At 47.4% G+C, this 18,430-nt stretch overlaps 2 protein-coding genes and 1 long non-coding RNA gene across 4 annotated transcripts in view; 2 read left to right on the top strand and 1 right to left on the bottom strand.

Moving 5' to 3' along the window:
• Positions 1–14: 14 nt before the first annotated feature.
• Positions 15–17,290, top strand: MTF1 (metal regulatory transcription factor 1). Of its 2 annotated transcripts, none has more exons than XM_042015819.1 (11): positions 15–114; positions 433–897; positions 5,811–6,049; positions 6,479–6,610; positions 7,153–7,226; positions 7,767–7,900; positions 8,425–8,502; positions 9,160–9,262; positions 9,822–10,378; positions 11,189–11,255; positions 11,354–17,290. In XM_042015819.1, exons 2-11 carry the CDS (start codon positions 484–486, stop codon positions 11,746–11,748), a joined length of 2,193 nt encoding a protein of 730 aa, XP_041871753.1. In that variant the 5' UTR covers positions 15–114; positions 433–483; the 3' UTR covers positions 11,749–17,290. The 2 variants fall into 2 exon arrangements, with proteins under 2 accessions (XP_041871753.1, XP_041871752.1); XM_042015818.1 differs by having other exon boundaries at positions 9,819–10,378.
• A 468-nt stretch (positions 17,291–17,758) lies between these two features.
• LOC121658660 lies at positions 17,759–18,310 on the bottom strand. The gene is made up of 2 exons (XR_006014019.1): positions 18,223–18,310; positions 17,759–18,128 (listed from the first exon to the last, which is right to left on the bottom strand). It is a non-coding gene; the product is annotated as an uncharacterized LOC121658660 (long non-coding RNA).
• A 52-nt stretch (positions 18,311–18,362) lies between these two features.
• The window catches only part of YRDC (yrdC N6-threonylcarbamoyltransferase domain containing), a 2,975-nt gene continuing 2,907 nt past the window's right edge, over positions 18,363–18,430 (top strand). The window contains exon 1 of the mRNA XM_042015369.1: positions 18,363–18,413. Within this exon, the coding sequence (XP_041871303.1) occupies positions 18,363–18,413 (51 nt within the window). The remainder of the gene's footprint in view (positions 18,414–18,430) is intronic.

Genomic DNA, 18,430 nt, shown 5'->3' with positions numbered 1-18,430 from the left:
GAGCTCCCGCGGCGGGCGCGGTGCTCCCGGCGGGCCGCGCGCGGCCGGAAGCGGAAGTGGGTCGCGGCGATCATGGTGCCGCTGGGGCGGGGAAGGAGCTGCCGCCGGCACCCGGTGAGCGGGGGGGGGGAGGGGGGGCGAGGGGGACAGGGGAAGGAGGAAGGACGGGCCGAGCCGAGCCGAGCCGGACCAGACCAGGCCAGGCCAGGCCAGGCCAGGCCATAGCAGACCAGTGAGGCTCGTGCAGCCACCAGTAGTGGCTCTCCGCGGGACCGGGCCGGGCGGGGGTAGTGCCGCGCTCGGGGCGGGACCGCGGCGCTCGGCCCGGCCCGGCCCCGCCGCCACCGGCTGCCCTGGGGCTGGGCCTGTGAGTGGAGCGGGGCCCGGGCCCGGCCGAGCCGCCTGACCCCCCCGCCCGTCCTTGTGTTGCAGATGAGCCGTTCCGGCCGGAGCTCCCGGTAGCGCGGTGAGAGGCGCGGAGCCATGGGCGAGAATAGCCCCGAGGGCAACGTCATCTACTATGAAGTGGAGGAAGACGACTTAGCCCAAGATGACAATATGATGAGGTTTGCTGACAAAAACGGGCTGGTGTCCTCCTCGTCCGGGACGGTCTATGACAGGACAACTGTGCTCATAGAGCAGGACCACAGTGTGCTGGAAGATGAGGAGGATGAAGGACAGTGTGGTGATCACTTGCCTTTTTTACCAGAGGGTCATGAAGAAGGATTTCATTTAATAGCAGATCATGAAGGAATGTCACAGGGTTATGTGCAACATATTATTTCTCCAGATCAGATTCATCTAACAATAAATCCTGGTTCAACTCCCATGCCAAGAAACATCGAAGGAGCAACGCTCACTTTGCAGTCTGAGTGCCCAGAAACCAAGCGTAAGGAAGTGAGTAGCTAAACGTGATTGTGGGTTTTATGCACTCTTCTGACCTTAAAGGCATTGAAAATGTGCTTTGCCAAGGCTGTTTTTCAGGAGATGTGCAGTAGTTTTGCTTGTTTTCCAGGGGTTTTGTGTAACGTAGTGAATTGCCCTCCACTAAATCTGCTCTCCTCACCTCCAGCTTCGCTGTGTGCTGGGGAGAACCAAGTCCCAGCAGAGCTGCCAGGAGCATCCCTTTTCCCTCTGACACCACCTGCTGCCCTAGGAGCCTGCCAGAAGGCACTTTGTGGCACTGGATGGCAGGAGGGTGTGGCACTGCCACATGTTTGTGGCAGTGACGTGTGTAATTTTAGCAATCTTCTGGTTTTCTTCTGGTTGGGTCATTATTCTGTGAGTTCAGAGGTAGCTGAAAACCTGAGCTGTTAACTCTGGGATTGGCCACATTCTCAAGAAAAGCACATTCAGGTCACAGTTAAGGTCCAGGCCACTGCTGGGAGCTGGAGATGCCAAACTTTAAATTACTTGTAGTTTTATTGTGTCACAGAGAAAATGTGAGAGAAGAGGGAAGCTTTAAGCTGCTATTTGATGTATTTTGAAAGCTCAGGTCAGCCTGCATGGTTAAAATTAAGGAGTTTACTCTTAATTCTGTTTCCCTGGTGAATTCTATCTGGACACACGGTGGTGAGGGCTTGTCCTGGGCCTCTTCTTCTTGGGTGCAAGAGCAAAGGGAAGTTGACTGTGACACCAGCTCAGGGACAGCTTAGTGCTCTTTTTTTGGCCCTCCTGAGTTATGTGAGGGGTGATGAGTCCAAGTGTCTGCACCAGTGTCAGCAGTAGCAGCATCAACTACTTGTGTAACTGAGAGGGAGAGCGCTGCAGCCCTGAGCCCTGGCTGTGACACTAAATCCTGTCCCTTGGCAGAGAACTGTCACCATCATGGCTGGGGGGGGGGGGGAGCGGGGTGTCATCTCTGCAGCTGGGCAACTTCTGGACTAAGGTGTGTTCAGTGAGCCTGTTTGAGTCTCCTTTTGTCAGTTACTCATGTTAGCAGCTGCTGCAGCCTGTACCTGCTGAAGTAATTCACTTTTTCAGTCAGTCATGTATGTACTTTCTCTCTTCTTTGTGGGACCCTGAGCCGCTCCCAGAGCAGTGGGTGGGAGCTAAACAGGGTCAATGGCTGCACGTGCAATTAAACTGGAAAGGGCGCCTTTATTTTTTCATCCTTGCTTTTTAGAGAAGGCTTGTGAGATGTGGAATTTCCTAATGAAATCCTTTATATGAATTTATTTTCCATTTCTGGAATTAATATCCCAGAGTAGAGGGCAATGATACCATAATGTGAAAGCAGCGGCACTGAGACCTGAGCACGTGTGAAACTTCTATCTTGTGAAATGCCTTTTTGCCTGCTGTTTCAAAGGTCTGATAAGTTGTCTGGAGGTGGGGAAAGGAAAGTTCTAAAGCTCCCAAACATCTGGCTTATCTCTGAAAATCAGCAACTCCATTCTTTGGTACTTCCAAAATATCTGCAGCAGTTTTAACACTTGAGATAACGGTTTTAAAGTCTTAAATTTTCAAGTCAGTCTTAAGGCATTTATGAAGCTAAAAAGGGGTTTTTGCACTTTAGTGACGTTTGGCTTTTTTTTGTTCTATTGTATGTCTCTCACTGTAATTGTGTTGGTAAGAACAAACATGATTACAGTATTTCAAATTCAGTTATTCTTTGTTCAGTGATGACACAGAAAAATTAGCCATTTAGGGGGAATATTGTAAGCTCAGGAGGAGTTAAAGGCAAACGGAGCAGTTACTTTAGACTTTGAACCAGGGTGTGAGGCTCCGCTTCCTCCAGCCCTGTTGGCTATTGCACAATGAGTTCCCGTTTCTGAGGTAAGTGCTGGATTACGGCTCTTCCAGCGTCCCCCTGGCAGAGGCAGCAGCTCACAGTCTCGAAGCACCTGGGCCCTGTCCTGCCTGTCTGGGGCTTCGCCTCTGCTGCCTTGTTTGTTTTCTGTTGTGCTTGGGTGCTGTGGCAGCCTGGAGCTCTTGCTGCTGTACCTGTGAGGCTTTCAAATCAGTCTCTGATGGTTGATGGTTTTGTGTATATAAGCAGTGCTGTTTGTGTGTATGAGCAATGTGCAGTGTGTTGATGTGCTGATGTGAAAAGGGAATTAAACGCTGTGATGCTTCACAGAAAGATTTGTTTTGCTCAAAATGTGGTGGTGTTATTGCTGCTGTCTGTGGTGTGCTCAGAAGGATTTGTGAAATAAAGATTTGACCTTTATTTGGCCTTTAGAGGGAACGGAGCACTGCAAGACGATTGTTAAGAGTTCAGGCCATTAAACTGATGTTGCTACTGCCACCCTCCCTTACACATAGGCAGTGACAGCTGGGAACCAAACAGCTTAATCTGTAATTAATAGTGTCCTTTTTCTTCTAGACCTACATGTAAACACCTAGAAAGCTTTACAGAACCCTCCCTTCATTTTCAGGTAGTTCCTGCCTGTGTCAGATCCCTTGTGTACCATGGGAATTATTGGGGAGAATGTTCTGTAAAGTGTTAATTTCCAACTGCCTTAAAGCTGTAACAGGGAACATTTACTTCAGCACTGATACGCGAATTGTACTGGATCTGCTGACCCCAGGGGAGGATGAGGTACCCTCCTCATGTAATAAAATGTACTTTCTGATGTTGGTGTGTTACTGGTCTGTGCTCCCACATTGTGGCTGGCTCAGCACAACCAAACTTCCTAACTGCATTGTAACCATGCTGTAATTCTTGGGCATTTAGTGGTAACTTCTGCCTGATTTGAACTGTAAATTAAGGGCAAATTGCTTTAGAGTGAAATTACTGTTTCCTTCTCTGAGAATGCTGAGTGACTAGTTGAAAATGTGAAGGGATGAATTCCCTGCTTCCCCTGGCAGGCAGAAGCTCAGCCATGCCCAGGACAGCTGGGCTCCAGCAGGCCTAACAGAGACTGGGGAACACAAAATGTTTCCCCTTCCTCATCCTTCCCCAGCTCTCTATACTGAACATGACATCACATGGTCTGGGATATCCCTGGATCAGTCAGGGTCAGCTGTCCCAGCCGTGTCCCCTCCCCACTCCCTGTGTACCCTTAGCCCCTTACTGGTGGGGCAGAATGAGAAGCAGTAAAAAAATCCGTCTCTATATCATCGGCCCTGTGTTGAGCACAAATCCAGAACATGCCCCATATGTGTGAAGATGAACTCTACCACAGCCAAACCCAGCATATTATGGTATTTCTGTGCTCTGTGTAAAGGTTTCTTGTATGTCTCACATGCTTTAATGTTCTCCAAATAGGAAGGTTTTATTGAGGCCAGGCGAAGGTGAATGCTAGCCTGTTGTGGGAGCAACAAGAGACCATAGATTGAGATACACAAAAGATCACTCAACTTTATAGAATTTTCTTAAAGAGGCCCTGCTGGCAGCTTTTTCCCCTGCAAAGCAGGTTGGAAGTAACCAAGAAACTATTTCTCTTTTGTTATGGAGAACTGTCTAGAACCTGATTTATAGCTGGTGTGACTTGCCAAGTCCTCTCTTGGGCTCTTCAATCATCTTTAGGTGTTGAGGTTTCTGAACTGTGACAGTCAAATGAAAGTCATCAGTTTGGTAGTTAATGGTGGAGGATAACTTTATTCAGGCAGATTAGGTGGTGTATTCCTTGTGCTTCACAAGAGAGGATGAGATTTCATTAGGTGTTACCACTTGCACACTGGAAGCTTCTAAACGATCCCTTGTGCCTGTTGCAGAAGTGGGGAAGGTACCAAATCTAATTCCATGTGAAATTGTCCTAGGGATCTCGATGGCTTACTGAGAAATCTGTGACACCTGTATTTGGGTGTCCTTGTAACCTGATGTGATCCATTACACTTCAGGCACTGGCTGTTTCAGTAACCACAGAAGGAAAGAGCAAGGCTCAATGAAGGCTGCTTTGGGATAAAGTGAAGTAATGAATGGACTGGTGGTTAGACCATGGGAGATGGTAAAAACTATTTCGCTCAAGGTGTTGATGGGAATTCAGCACACAGGGCAGTGAATTTGAGCGTTGTGACTGCATTTTCCTTTGTCTCCCTGCTCCACAAATAAGTAGCTCTGCTAGAAGCATTGGACTGAAGTGCAGGTGCTACACATGTGGGTAGTGGACAGGTTTTGATGCCTTAGGTTTTAACTTTTATATTTTTCAAATCCTGCACTGCCCAGTGTGTAACTCTGAAGTTTCTTGTAGCCTGTTAATTTCTGTTCTCTCGTGCTAGGTAGACATAACAAAGCCTCTCCGGGCCTGCTCTTCAAGGACACCCAGACCGTCCTAGACCCAAAAAGTATAAGCCAAAAGCCTCTAAAGGGGGGCAAGCTGAGGGGAATTACATCATTAAACTGAAGCTTTAATTGGAGAATTGACCCTGCTGTGCAAATGAACCAAACCTATAAAAGTGTGAAGAACTCGTGCCCTGCCGTCCACCTTGGGGTCCATCTTGGCAGTGGCCTCTGGCTCCCCAGGGGTACCTTTGAAGGCTTTTCAAATAAATACCTGCCTTTATTCCCTTACTCCTGTCTAGTCTCTGTTTTTAGGAGGCCTCTCAAAGCATCAGTTTAATGGCTCCTCAATGTTCTTTCCAACTGTTTTATCAGATTTTTAGCTAGAAAAATTTCGGATTATGTTTTTCCTTTTTCCCCTTCTGTTAGACTCCTGTTCTGCAAGGCCAACTGCTTTCTCATGTGCCACTCCTTCCTTTCAGAGTGCAGCAGAAATGTTGTCAGAGAATTAAGCGGCAGTAAATTTTTTTGGGGGCTTTGGGGTCAAAATCTGTTGCATTGTCTTTGATGTCTGACTGCAGTTCTACCCAGTCTGGATTCTAGAAATGATTAAAAGTTATTAAGCAGGCAGCATTTTGTCCCTTAGGTTAAGCGCTACCAGTGCACCTTCGAGGGCTGTCCCCGCACCTACAGCACCGCTGGCAACCTGCGCACGCACCAGAAAACCCACCGTGGGGAGTACACGTTCGTCTGCAACCAGGAGGGCTGTGGCAAGGCCTTCCTCACCTCCTACAGCCTCAAAATCCATGTGCGGGTGCATACCAAGGAGAAACCATTTGAGTGCGATGTGCAGGGCTGTGAGAAGGCGTTCAATACACTGTACAGGTGAGAAGGTGCTCACCACTGTATACGTGGGATGGCTCTGGCGAGTTTTCTTGTAGGTATGGCTGTTGCTGTTCTGCAAGTTGCATCTACTTTGTGTTTGTGTTTGAATACAATTGTTTTGCTTCTTCTGTGTACACCCCTCAAGTGTGGCAATGCTGTCCACAGGGTAGGATGACAGAACTGTGGTGACATGCTTAACTTCTTAATATTCCAATAGCATTGAAGGTGGTGAATAAGCACAAGCGTCTCTCGGACTTGTTGGAGGACTTTGGAACTGACAGCAGTTTCATGAGCTCATTACCTTCTGCTCAGGATATGTTAAGCCTTTGATCCTGTCCTGCACATTTGAAAGAAATGGCTTGCTTGCCTCAGGCCAGGGCTTTCTTACCCTGCCAGTTCTAAGAGGGATTTTTTTGGCATGTTTTTTAGGTTGAAAGCACATCAAAGGCTTCACACAGGGAAAACATTTAACTGTGAATCAGAAGGCTGCAGCAAATACTTCACAACGCACAGTGACCTGAGGAAGCACATTCGAACACACACAGGAGAAAAGCCATTTCGGTGAGTTGCTGGGTGGCAGTTCTGGCTTCTGTGGCTCAGGTAATGAGGCACCTGTGCCAAAAAGCAGCTGTTATTGCTCTGAATGGAATGGTGTTCTCCTGAGAAATAAGTGAACGTGGCTGGCTGGCGTTGGAGCATGTTTGTTCTTGAGCTCCCACAGCAGCCTTTAACAGAGGGTGCAGTGATTGTCCTAAAAGACAAGAACAGTCAAGGTATTTTTTAAAACGTAAACCTGTGCCACGATGAGCATCTTTTAAAACACATTGCTGCTCTCTGCTGGGATGCAATGTGTATTCCATGAAGGAGGCTCCCCCAAATACTGCCTAATACTGCCTTCGTGCTTGGATTTTAAAGTCCTACTCAGAGCCCTGCTGCGATCTGTGTAGCATGCACAGCAGCTTCTGGGAGATATCTGGTTGCTAACAGAGCTTAGCTTTGGGCGTGCTTTTTAGAGTCCTGGGACTATTGCAAAGCATGATCTAAGGTTGTAGCTAATGCATCGAAGGGGGCTGATGCTGACTTTCCTGTGATGCCTCATTCAGGTGTGAGCATGATGGCTGTGGGAAGGCTTTTGCTGCAAGCCACCACCTCAAAACACATGTTAGAACACATACTGGTAAGTTCTATGGGGTTTTTTCAAAATTTTCTTTAATTGAGCTTATGTAGTTTATACTAACTCTCAGAATCCTAATGTGAACTTAGTTACATGTGATATGGGAGTGACACCAAGCTGAGTGGCTCAGGCAACACATGTGAGGGAGGGGATGGCATCCAGAGAGACCTTTGCAGGCTGGAGGAGTGTGCCCCTGTGAGCCTCATGAGTTTAAAAAGGCCAAGTGCAAACTCCTGCACCTACGTCGAGCCAGTCCACATTTTCCATTTACGCAGTTATATTTATGCTTGACCGGTCTTGAATTCAATGAATGTGTTTTCACAAATGTATCAGTAATGATGCATAACAATGAAATATTGTGTTGTGTGTCAGTTCCCATGGTGAAATGGAAGCATTCACCTGCGGGACTCCCAGGAATAGTGAATGCATGAAGGGGCATTAAACATCTTGTTTGTATGAAATACTGCTCTCCCATGTGCTTTAAAAGTGTGTGTCTGATAGTATGTTTTTAAGTCTGTTAAATGTGTTTTGTGCTGCCTCTAGGGGAGAAACCCTTCTTCTGTCCCAGCAATGGTTGTGAGAAGACTTTCAGTACCCAGTACAGTCTCAAGAGTCACATGAAAGGTCATGAGAAGGGACATACCTATAATGCACTTCCCAATAACAATGTGTCTGAGGTTAGTAGCACTTCTGCCTAATGCTCCCCAACCATACCTTGGGGAAGAAATCATTTGGTTTGCAGCTTGTTCTTAAGGTGTAACATTTAAGACTGGGATTTTCACAGGGAGTTGTAAGTGCTCACTTTGCCACGTGTGCATGTGGGCAGTTGTATCCATCAGGCTGCTTTCTTTGTGTGTGCTTCAGTCGGAATCACTACTGTGGGATAAACATGTGAAGTAAAATAGATACCAACTAAAAACACTAACTGTGAAGGTTTAATTTTTTAATTTTCTAAAAGTTGATTTGTTCCTATGCTAATTTAAAATTCTGGGTTTATATGACTTTGTGGAAGTACTTTGACAGAGATGTTAAGAATCCTTGATAGCTACTAAATATCCTTTGCTTAAAAATCTTGCTCCTTTGATTTTAGAACTGAGACCTGGGTCCCATATAAGCAGAGTGTGGACTCTAAAAGGTCATTTAAAACATTTATGACGTTATTCTTTTAATATATAATTCAAATTGTTTTTCTTTTTTACAGGATACAAGTCACTCACTTTGTCTTAGTGATTTAAGCCTCATATCAACAGATTCAGAATTGCGGGAGAGCTCTAATCCAGTGAGTTACTGTCCTGGAATTGCCTCATCCTCATTGGAGTTTTGATTTTGTCCTCCAAAATGTGTAGTGCTTAGTTCAACCTGCTGTTGAAGGCTCTGCATCTGATTTTACAATAACAATGTTGTTGCTTCTTGATAAGTGTTGACTGAGCTTAAATTTTACATAGAGGAAAATTAGATGCTGAGGAGACTGTGTTGTTCTTTGTGCTGTGGTGCCGGGAGCAGGGCGCAGCTTTTGTATATATTCTGCTCTTCGAGCAGTGTGGGTGACTAGAATTGCATAGTCCAGGATATAGTCTATATGGAGCTCCTTTTTTCTGCTCCAGAAAAGGTTCTGCAAGCATTAATGTCTGTTTCTGTTTCTGACTGAGTACTGCAAGAAATAAGGGTTAAACAAAGTATGGATGCAGAGGAATATATTTTACTTTTGAAGAAGTTACTTATTTTTGTAGGAATTTGCTCATTATGTTGGTAAATTTGATTACCGGTAATAAAACTAAGCATATAAGTAATATATGTTGCCATTCCTGAAGGTGGCTGGTTCATTGGAGGAGGTTTCTGACATGCACACGCTGCTTGACTGGGGTTTGTGCAGTTTGTGCAGTTTGATACCTGAGAGCACTGTCTGATGTCTTCCTCTTTGTTTTCTGTTTGTCAGACTCATGGACAGGACCTCAGCACAATCTCACCAGCAAGCATCTTTGAGTCTATGTTTCAGAGCCCAGACCACACTACAAATCAGGATGACTCTCAGCAGACAGGTACCAGTTGTATCTGCACTGCTATTAAAGACAACTTTGTGACAGCTCTGCATGCATGTACTGAGTTCAGCATTTCAGACTGAAGCTTAATGCCCAACGTAACTCCTAAGAAGCAAAAAGAACTTTACCTTCAGTGTTGAAATTCATTGATGTTGGGATGCATGGTGTGCACAGACCATGTGACACTCAGTGAGAGGGGAGGTGACCCAGCACACTGTCCTGCAGTACTGCCATTGGAGCTCTCAAGCAGTCCACATCATCCTGTTTTCAAGGTTCTCTCTTGAAGTTGCTGCACAACCTGGCTGATAAAAGGCTTATTAGAGAGAGCTGATGAGCCTGATCAGGCTCAGTGTAGAGCCCAGTGTTACCAACTTCCTGAATTTGCAGCTACTTTTAGATTTCACTGCCTAGGGTTGTTTTTGAGCACTAGTCTGAAGTTAGGAATGTGGTAATGCTTTACTTGGCAAAAATCCATCAGCTAGCTGGTAAGTTCATTGAAAAAGCAGTTTATTCAGACCTAATGAGAACTGATACATTTTTTCTGTTTCTTTTTCAGCAGCTGCCTTGATTGAAGGGTTTAATGGCGACACGGACTCGGTTGCTGCACTCCCGCCCCCAGCAGGAGACGCAACCTCATTGTCCCTCCCCCTGGTCCTGCAGCTTGGCCTCCCTGAGCCTGCGCAGGCAGCACTGCAAGCCTCAGCAGCACCTGCTGCTCCCTCTTCCATAGCACCCAGCTCACAGCCAGCTGCGTTTGGGAATCCTGCAACTGTTTTACAATCCCCAGAAGTGCCTGTTCCTCGCAGCACACCATTTGCAGCCAGTCACCAAGACTTCCTGCAGCACACCCAGCCGCCACCGCAGCCCATTGTACAGGGACTGCCAGTGGTTGCTGGGGCTCCTGCCCCGACAGCCCCGAGTGCCGCTGATCCCCTGCCAGCTGTAGTTCAGACTGTGCCTGTTGGTGCAAACCCTGTTTTGACCAGTAACCCCACTATAACCATTACTCCTTCTCCGAGCACCGCCATTCTGCAGTCCAGCATTGTCATGGGAGAGCAGAACTTACAATGGATCTTAAATGGTGCCACTGGTTCCCCACAAAGCCAAGAACAAATGGTCAGTACATCCAGTACAGGCTTTGGAACAGCTTGAACCATTCCTCCTAAAGCCCTTGCTTTTGAAAAGGGAGGGAGTTGAACCTGTAAGATAAACCCCAGGATGTAGTGTGGTATAATGCTTGTCATTTTAGTGTGTATACATGTCACCAGTGCAGCCCCTGGAATAGACAGGGAAGTAAATACAGCACAGAGAAATCCAGGGTGCAGAAAGATGTTGCTTTCTTCTTTCCACCAGTGGTGGACTTCTGCCAGCAGGTATCAGTGTGTTTATCCAGGATGGCACCACCAGGCCTGAGGATATACGTGGGCCTTAATCTATTACTTTTAATGCATAGAAGCACAAAAGACTTGTAAAGGCTGTGTTTAGGCATTTTGTAATCTTTCTCTCTGCCTAATTTAGACTGATAATGAAAAGAGTTTTTTTGAAAAGAGAATGTTTGTGGTTTTCCATTGAATCTGGATAGCTGAAGCTTCAGGAGTTTTCTCTTTGACAATATTGGTGCCACTTTAGGCTCTCAGCTGCAGGTGGACACGAGTGAGTGGCTGCAGGTACAGGCAGTGGGACCACACACAGCAGTGTTTAAGAATTCAGTCATTGAATTGTCAAAACCCACAAGCTGAGTTAGCCAACAAATAATGCAGGGGATATTATGCCCAGTCTCTAGGACCACTGAAACAATACTTTGAGCCCAGTTTTCCTGTGTGTCTTTTTGGAATATGTGTATAGCTGTTTAGAATTTGAGCAATAGAAATTTGATTGGAGTCAATTCACACTTTTTTCTTGTTTGTTTGTTTTTTTTCTTTAAAGCCACAAGTTCCAAAAGTAGTAGAAAAGGTGTTTTTTACCACTGCATTACCAGTAGCTGGTAGCACAGGTAAGCATGATGATGAACTAATTTAACAAGGCTAATTTCTCTCTCCCTGCTGTGAAATTATGTAGCTCCATTGTGTTTTGTTTTTCTTTCACCTTCAGGAAACCCTGTTCAGCAGATTGGTCTCAGCGTTCCTGTTATTATTATAAAGCAGGAGGAGGCCTGCCAGTGCCAGTGTGCCTGCCGAGACTCTGCCAAGGACAAAGCCACCACCACCGTTAAGAAGGAATGTTCTTCACCTGATTCAAAAGCTTTGGAGCAGCCAGCTCCCCAGCTGCAGCCTCAGACCTTTCCTTCCTCCTCTGCTTCTCCTTCTTGTGGGCAGAGCAGTCAGATAGTTAACCCTTCAGACTCCCAGACTGAAACATTAAGTGCCATGGATGTATCGGACTTCCTGTCCCTCCAAAGTCCTGAAACCCCATCTAATATAATTCCAATCGAAGCACTACTGCAGGGTGAGGAAGAAATTGGTTTGAGTAGCAGCTTCTCTAAGTGAAGATGTTCCAGATTTTCCTTTGCACCTGGAGGGTATAAAACCTTCTCCTTAGAAGCAGAAACTGAAGGATCGATTCTTATTCCTTCCTCTTTGGAAATTTTGTGGCTTATTTCTGCTTCACAGATGTCATCTTAGTCACGTCCCAGGTACATCCACCTTTGATATTCTATCTAAAAAAGAAAAGGTAAAAAAAAAAAAAGAAATAGCTAAGTTATATATGAACTGTTTTGGCTGCACTGTCTGTCACTTTTGCTTGTCATATGTGAACACAGAAATTAAGGTTACTTGTGTGCAAAAAGATTTTTAAAAGCAAAAGGGGGGTTACTTTGTCTCCAATTGCACATCACTTATGTTTGGGATTAAGGTACTGGCAGCAAGTGGGTCTTTGTTACAACTTCTTGGGTCTCTAATTTTCTCCTGTCTGTCATGTCTGTACTAACCATGCACTAAAGGGGAGCCCAGGAAAGGAGGCTGCGGGGGAAGGAAATGGCATAGCTGTAGGAGAGGATTTATCTGCAGTGTGATTTGGATGCGATTGTCACATACCTGATGAGGAGCATGTGGTGAGCACTGTGCCTGGTTTTGCTGTATACTAATGCTCTTAATAAAGCCTCCAGGAGCTTTGGGGGGGGGTTATTTCAGCAGGGCACAAGTACCTTGTGCCCCTGATAGATCTGTTCATTTAATTCCACTAGGACTCAAGTGTGTTGCAGACATTGTGTCACAACATGGAAGCACAGTCAGAGCCGCTGCTGGCTCTGGCTCCAGAATCTGTTTTCTTGGCCTCTCCGAAGGGTACAGTGAGTCCCAGGTGTGGTCAGGTTGGTGCCTGCTGCTCTTTCGATTTCTTAGGCTCTGTTCAGCAACAAGTCATCATCCTAACCCTGGGACTGTTGAATTGGGAGCATGGTGCCTTTGCTGGTTACTCTCATCTTTTGTGAAGAACAACTCTTACGAAAATTTTCAGAAAGATTCAACATAAATTCAGAATTTGAATTTGAATTCAGTGAGTCTGTCCTTCAGTTGTCCATACATGCTTCTTTTTTTTCCTGTGTGCTATATAATTTCTGCCTGACTCTGCCTCCAGCCTACTGCAATGCCAGCTTTTTGTGCACGGGGCTATTTCTTGACTAAAAGATGTTACGCAGCAGAGTAGTTTTTCATATCAAACTGAGAGTCTATATTCTAACCACTCAGGGTAAATCAAATCCAAACCCCCCCCCCTTCCACCAAAAAGCCTGTAATGTTGCAATAAATGCAGTCTCATTCTAAATGGTTTATTTATGCTGCATTATTTTGAAAGATGTAATTTTATAGTTTTTATCCATCTTTCTGGCTTTGGCTGTCAGTCTTCTTGTGTTAAAGGAAAGAATATTAAATAGTCTTTATTCAGTTTACAGTGTTGTCATTAGTGAGATACAAAGATATTGACTAAAGCCAATTAGTAGGGAGTGTCCCTGCACTCAGTTTAGAAATGCAAACTGTAGTGGATAGAGATCTTTTCACTTTTTATGTTTGATCAGAGCTGTTGTCTGTACCTCCAAGGAGGGGAGAACCCTGTGAGTACTGCCTGGTGATCAGCAGGTGTTTAACCCTCCTGTGACATGCTCAGTGTAGCCTGACCAACACTGAGACTGGCTTCAGCGACCTCTCATGCTGTTCCCTTGAGAATGCGCTGCCCAGCCATGGATGGAAAGGGACTGAAGGGAACTGGTCTTCCCTTCTTGGACAGCTTGCTTTCAGTCAAGTGCAGAAGGGAAAAACAGTGTCCTGTGAGGGCAGATGGTTGTGCCAGGAATGCTCCGTGCCTGGGACACGCCTACGTCTGTGCCAGGGCAGAGAGCTCGGTGTTGACAGTTGCAGGGATGAACTTGAGGGCAGCACACATGCTGGTGTTGTTTCCTCTGGGTGTGTGGCAGGGCTGTGCAGGGCTGTTGTATAGCAGGGCTGCAAGTCCTGCAGCAACAGGGTTTGGAATCCACAAAACAGGTTAACAAAGCATTTCTTGTTTTGTTCCTGTAATGGCAATCCTTGGAGGGCAGCAAGGTGGTAGCCCCTTTGCTTTTCTCCTACAGCTTCATTTTGTGCTGCAGTTGGGTTGCATGGCAGCAAGAACTGCTTCAAACACAAACAAAATAGTCCCAAGCCTCCATGGCTAGGACTGTCCTCACAGAGGAGTCTCCTGCCAGCTATTCTGCATAGAGCTCCATTTGGGAGGGGATTGAGCACTGCCTGGAGCTGCTTGGAGGTCCCTCTGGTGCCTCTCACTGTGGCCTCGGGCATTTTCTTTGGCAAAGTGCAGCTGTGGTGTTTGAGTGTGAGTGGGTGTGGATGTGTGCCTGTGGGAGGCTGCTGATGCAGGAGTGTGAAGATTCCCCTGGAGTTGTGGAACCTCTTATGGGGACAAGGGTCCCAGATGTGGCCTGCACTGTGACAGCTGGGCAATTTAGCAACTGCTTCTGAGCCTTCACAGCCTTCAGGGAGGCTTTTTTAACTTTTGCTACTTATGACTCAGTCAACCTAAAACATGCTTCTGGTTGGACCAGAGAGCATCTTCAGAATTTTTTTTGTGACTGAAATGAGTAGAAGAAACTACCAAAGTCTCTGAACTGGGAGGCTCAATGTGGAGCCGTGGTGATGGGCAGCAGTGTCCAGGGTCGATCTGCTGTTTCTCTTCACAGCTACTGGGTTTGTTTAATGTGTTCCAGGAAAAGCACTATGTCCTGTTGATTCTTTGGTGCACTGGGTTTGCCATTGCCCCCTTATATGTGCATCAGGCAGGCTGCAATTCAGGTGGACTGGTAAGAGCTTGTACTGAGGCAGGAGTGTGTGATTCTGTGAGCACATGGGCTGTGCATCCACTGTGTTTTACAGGTGTGTGCTTTTGTTGTTTATCATTCATCTGCTTTCCAGAGTGTTTGTGTTGCGTGTGTCTGAGATGTTTTCACATTTGCATCAACTCCAGTGCTGTGTGATCAGACTCTGCTCCAGGGCAGTCTGTGCCATGCTGGGATGGGAGGAGATCAAAGGGTAGCTGCAGCAAAGCTCTGAGATTCTGCAAGGCCAGGGATTTTCCTGTCCTTTCCTTGCTGCCCCAGCATTTAGCATATTCACTATTATATGGTTTATTAAAGGGAGAGTTTCTGCCCTTACAGATCTGGTGAGATGTTGGATTCCCAGAAAAGAGTTCATGTGCTGGAGCCTCTGGGAACAGCATGCCTGCCTCCACAAAGTCTGCATGAACCCTTTCAATTATCAGAGAGCAAAACTGCGCTGCTCTAGGTCACTTGTTTTGTGCTAGTGGGGGTTTACTTGGTCACTTGTAGTTTCTAGATGAGTGTAGAAGCCTAAACATGTAGAGGGGGTCAAGTTACTGACTTTGGTAGCTCTGGTCACCAAGTAAAGGACCCAAACGAGCAGACCTGGCATGCAGCTGAAGGCTGGAGAAATTGCTTTTTGTGCTTGTAGGTTTGTAGGGGGGGTCAGGGGGAGAGAATCAGCACTGATTGAATGCTGGTACTGAAGTACATGGAACAAAGTACGAGTTGGACACTTGTGTAATGCTGAGTGTACCCAGGAAGACAAGTTTGCAGAACCTCATACTGGTATCTAAAATGCACTTTAGGTTATTTTATCTTTAACCCAATTGCTGCAATTTCTTTTGTATATACTTTCACAAAGTTTATTTTTGCTCTGAGTAAAAGTTAACAGGGGTGTGCAAAGATGAGCACTTAACTTAGTGCAATACCTGTAGCTAAAGATCCTTGTCCCGTGTGGTCCGTGTGTCTGTCTGACAGAACAGGTGTGGTGGGTGTTGTGCTGCCCTTCCCCCATGCCCCAGACAAATTATGCATTGTTAGCAAACGTCCAATCTATGCAAATAACCCTCTGAGAGCACTGTGCTTCAGCAGCCTTTTCTCTCACACTTTCTGGGGGCTGCTTGTCACCCTGTTGGACATGCTGTGTCTCTTGATGTGTGTCCTTCTTCCCCTGTCCTCGTTCTGTCACCCGCGTGGGAACACAAGTGACAAGCTGCTCTCAAACAGGCATGTTGCACCTTTGAAAATTGTCTTCAAGATGGTTTCTGATGTCCTGTTACTGCCTTATTTCTTGGGGGTGGCCGTAGCCATCCACAACATTGTCCTTGATCTGCATCAATGCTGTGAACTGTTTACAGCACTCCTACTCCAAGATAAACTGGGTTCAGAGCTGGAGCCAGCCAGGCCCTTGGTGTAGAGCTGCAGGGAGAGCTGAGCTGAGGGTAGCTGTCCTTGGAGATGATTGGAGATGTGCAGCTGTTCCTGGGTTGGTTCCTGAGCTGAGGCAGCCGAGTCAGTGGGGCAGAGGAGATGAGATCTGGTGTCACGTTCTCGCTTCCACCGCTGGCTGGGAGACACCGGGCAAGGCACAGAACCTCGCCGTGCCTCAGATCCTCCCCATGGAACAAGGACAGGGTGTTGTCTCTGTGAAATGATTTGAGATCTGTGGGTGAAAAGTTCTTGGCAGGAGTTATGTGAGCTAGCTGGGCAGAACTGTTGGAGTCAGTTTGGATTGTAAGGCAAAAAAGAAGAGCATGTCTTTAATAAACCCCTGAATTTCTGACTGCAGAGTTTTTAATTGTATACTATTTTTTCCGTAACATATTTTGGAAGCAATGTCAAATTTTTATAAATGTTATCTGTAGTCAATTCTCATGGACAGGGCTGAACTTTTAACTTTTTTGTGTCTTATCTTGATATCTATCACATGTTCTAGAAGGTGGATTCTGTGTCTGCACTGAGAAATGCAAATTAAACTGGATATTTATGTAGTAGTGTACATAGTCTGAGTGTGTGTGTTTTTGGAACTAGGTGAAACCCCACACCATGCTGCAGTGGTGTGCAAGCTGGCCAAAATTTGGTTCATTATGGAGTGTACACTTCCTCAAATAAATGCAGTTTCTACTTTTTCTTAAAGATTTTTTTCACATGACCTTTTCCAGCAGACTTGAGGGTGTGCTTGCAGTGCTGTAGTTGCAGTCGCTGGTGTTTCTGGTTTGTGACTCTGTTGTCCTCCTGCTGCTCGGGCTGACCCTGCTCTGTTCTGCCTCACCCAGCCGAGCGCTGGCAAACCCCAGCCTGGCTCCACACCGGGGGCAGCTCCAGCGGAGCTGTCGGGACTGGGGGGGCTGCACTGCCTGGGGCTTTGGAGACGGCTGAACTAAACCCCAGTTTCTCAAGAATGTGTGTATGGTAATAAAGGAATTTATTTAACTCTGAAACATGGGAACAAATGTGCTTACATTGAGCAATGTGAAGATGTTAGTTACAGGTACAGTACTTCCAAAGGAAGAGCATCTCCAAAACCCAAAAGAGTAAATATGCATTTGTATTTTTTGAAGAATGTGAAATAATGGTGTTTGCTTAATTGCTCATTTTGTATGAAGTTAATATTGTACTTTGAAATATCTGCAAAGAAGTGGAAATTAACCTTTTTGGAATTGAAAGCAATATTAATACTAATGGAATCCTAATTAAATGCTTATTTAAACATTGTGTTATAATAGTTTTTCCTGAGAGTATTCTGTGGCAGAGGAGTGTGAGCGTCCTGCCCTGTCCCCTTAGGAAGACGAATTCCAACCTTGAAAGGTGGCATTTGCCTTTTCACCCTACTCCCTCTCCCATCACTGGCCCAATTTCGCCACTCTGGTGCCGTGGGGTGTAGGTGAGAGTTGAAACCCAGAACCGGGGCATCTCCCACCCCAAACCTCCAACCTCGTCCCGTAGCTGGTTCGTGCTCAGGTCATGCCTGACTCCAGGACTGGCTCTCGGCAGGAGTTGAGCAGGGGCCTTAGAACAACACAGGGTTTGTGCCTCTGCAGCCTCTCCAGCGTCGGCTCGGGTTGGTCCTGATCCCAGAGCAGCCAGGGAAGAATCAACCTGTGGAACACACGGGCGCTGGGGGCGGCTGTGCCTCCTCCTTACGAGCAGACGGCGAGGGTGTGGGGAGATACAAACCAAGCCCCTCTCACTTTATTTTGAAGTGTAAATTTAATGGGATAAAGCACAAGCGCAGGGAGACCAAGCGAGATCCAAGGCCACGGCGGGGGAGCCCGGCGGTGCCGTCGTCACCGGTCCCTGTGTTCCCTCGGTACCGACCGGGCGTTCCCGGAGCCCCAAGCGATCGCGCCCCTCCGTCCCTTCCGCGAGGCCCATCCTCGGTCCCGCCGCCGCTCCCGGGGCTCCTCAGGGCCTCGCGCTGCTCGCCGCCGGGCCGGAACTCAGCGCCGCCCGCAGCGCGGCCATCGCCGCCGTCAGCTCCTCGCAGGCGGCGATGCGGGACCTCAGGTGCCGCTGCCGGAGCTCCAGCAGCTCCCGCAGCCTCTGCGGGTCGTCTGGAACCTACAGGGAGACGGCGGGGAGCGCGGTCACGGCCGGAGCCGCGGGTACCCCGGACCCCCCAATGCCCCTTGGCCGTCCCGTTCCCCCTCCGCACCCGCCGCTCCCGCTCCGTCTCCCGCCGGCCTGCGCGCAACTCCTGCGCGCCCCCGGTCGCCATGGGAACCAGCGAGCCGCCCCGCCCCGCCCCCCGGATGTTGTGTCATCGCTCGGCGCCGCGGGCGGAAGTCGCGCCGCATGGCGCGGGCGGCGAGGGCGCTGGCGCTGGCGCGGGCGGCGGAGGGAGCGGCGGGGCCGGGGCCGGG

Source organism: Corvus kubaryi, unplaced genomic scaffold, assembly GCF_017639235.1.
Source record: "Corvus kubaryi isolate FWS band 111438036 unplaced genomic scaffold, C.kubaryi_AGA036_p1.0 split3-37304, whole genome shotgun sequence".
In the NCBI taxonomy this organism is placed as follows: Eukaryota; Metazoa; Chordata; class Aves; order Passeriformes; family Corvidae; genus Corvus; species Corvus kubaryi.
This window is presented reverse-complemented; position numbering and strand designations above follow the sequence as displayed.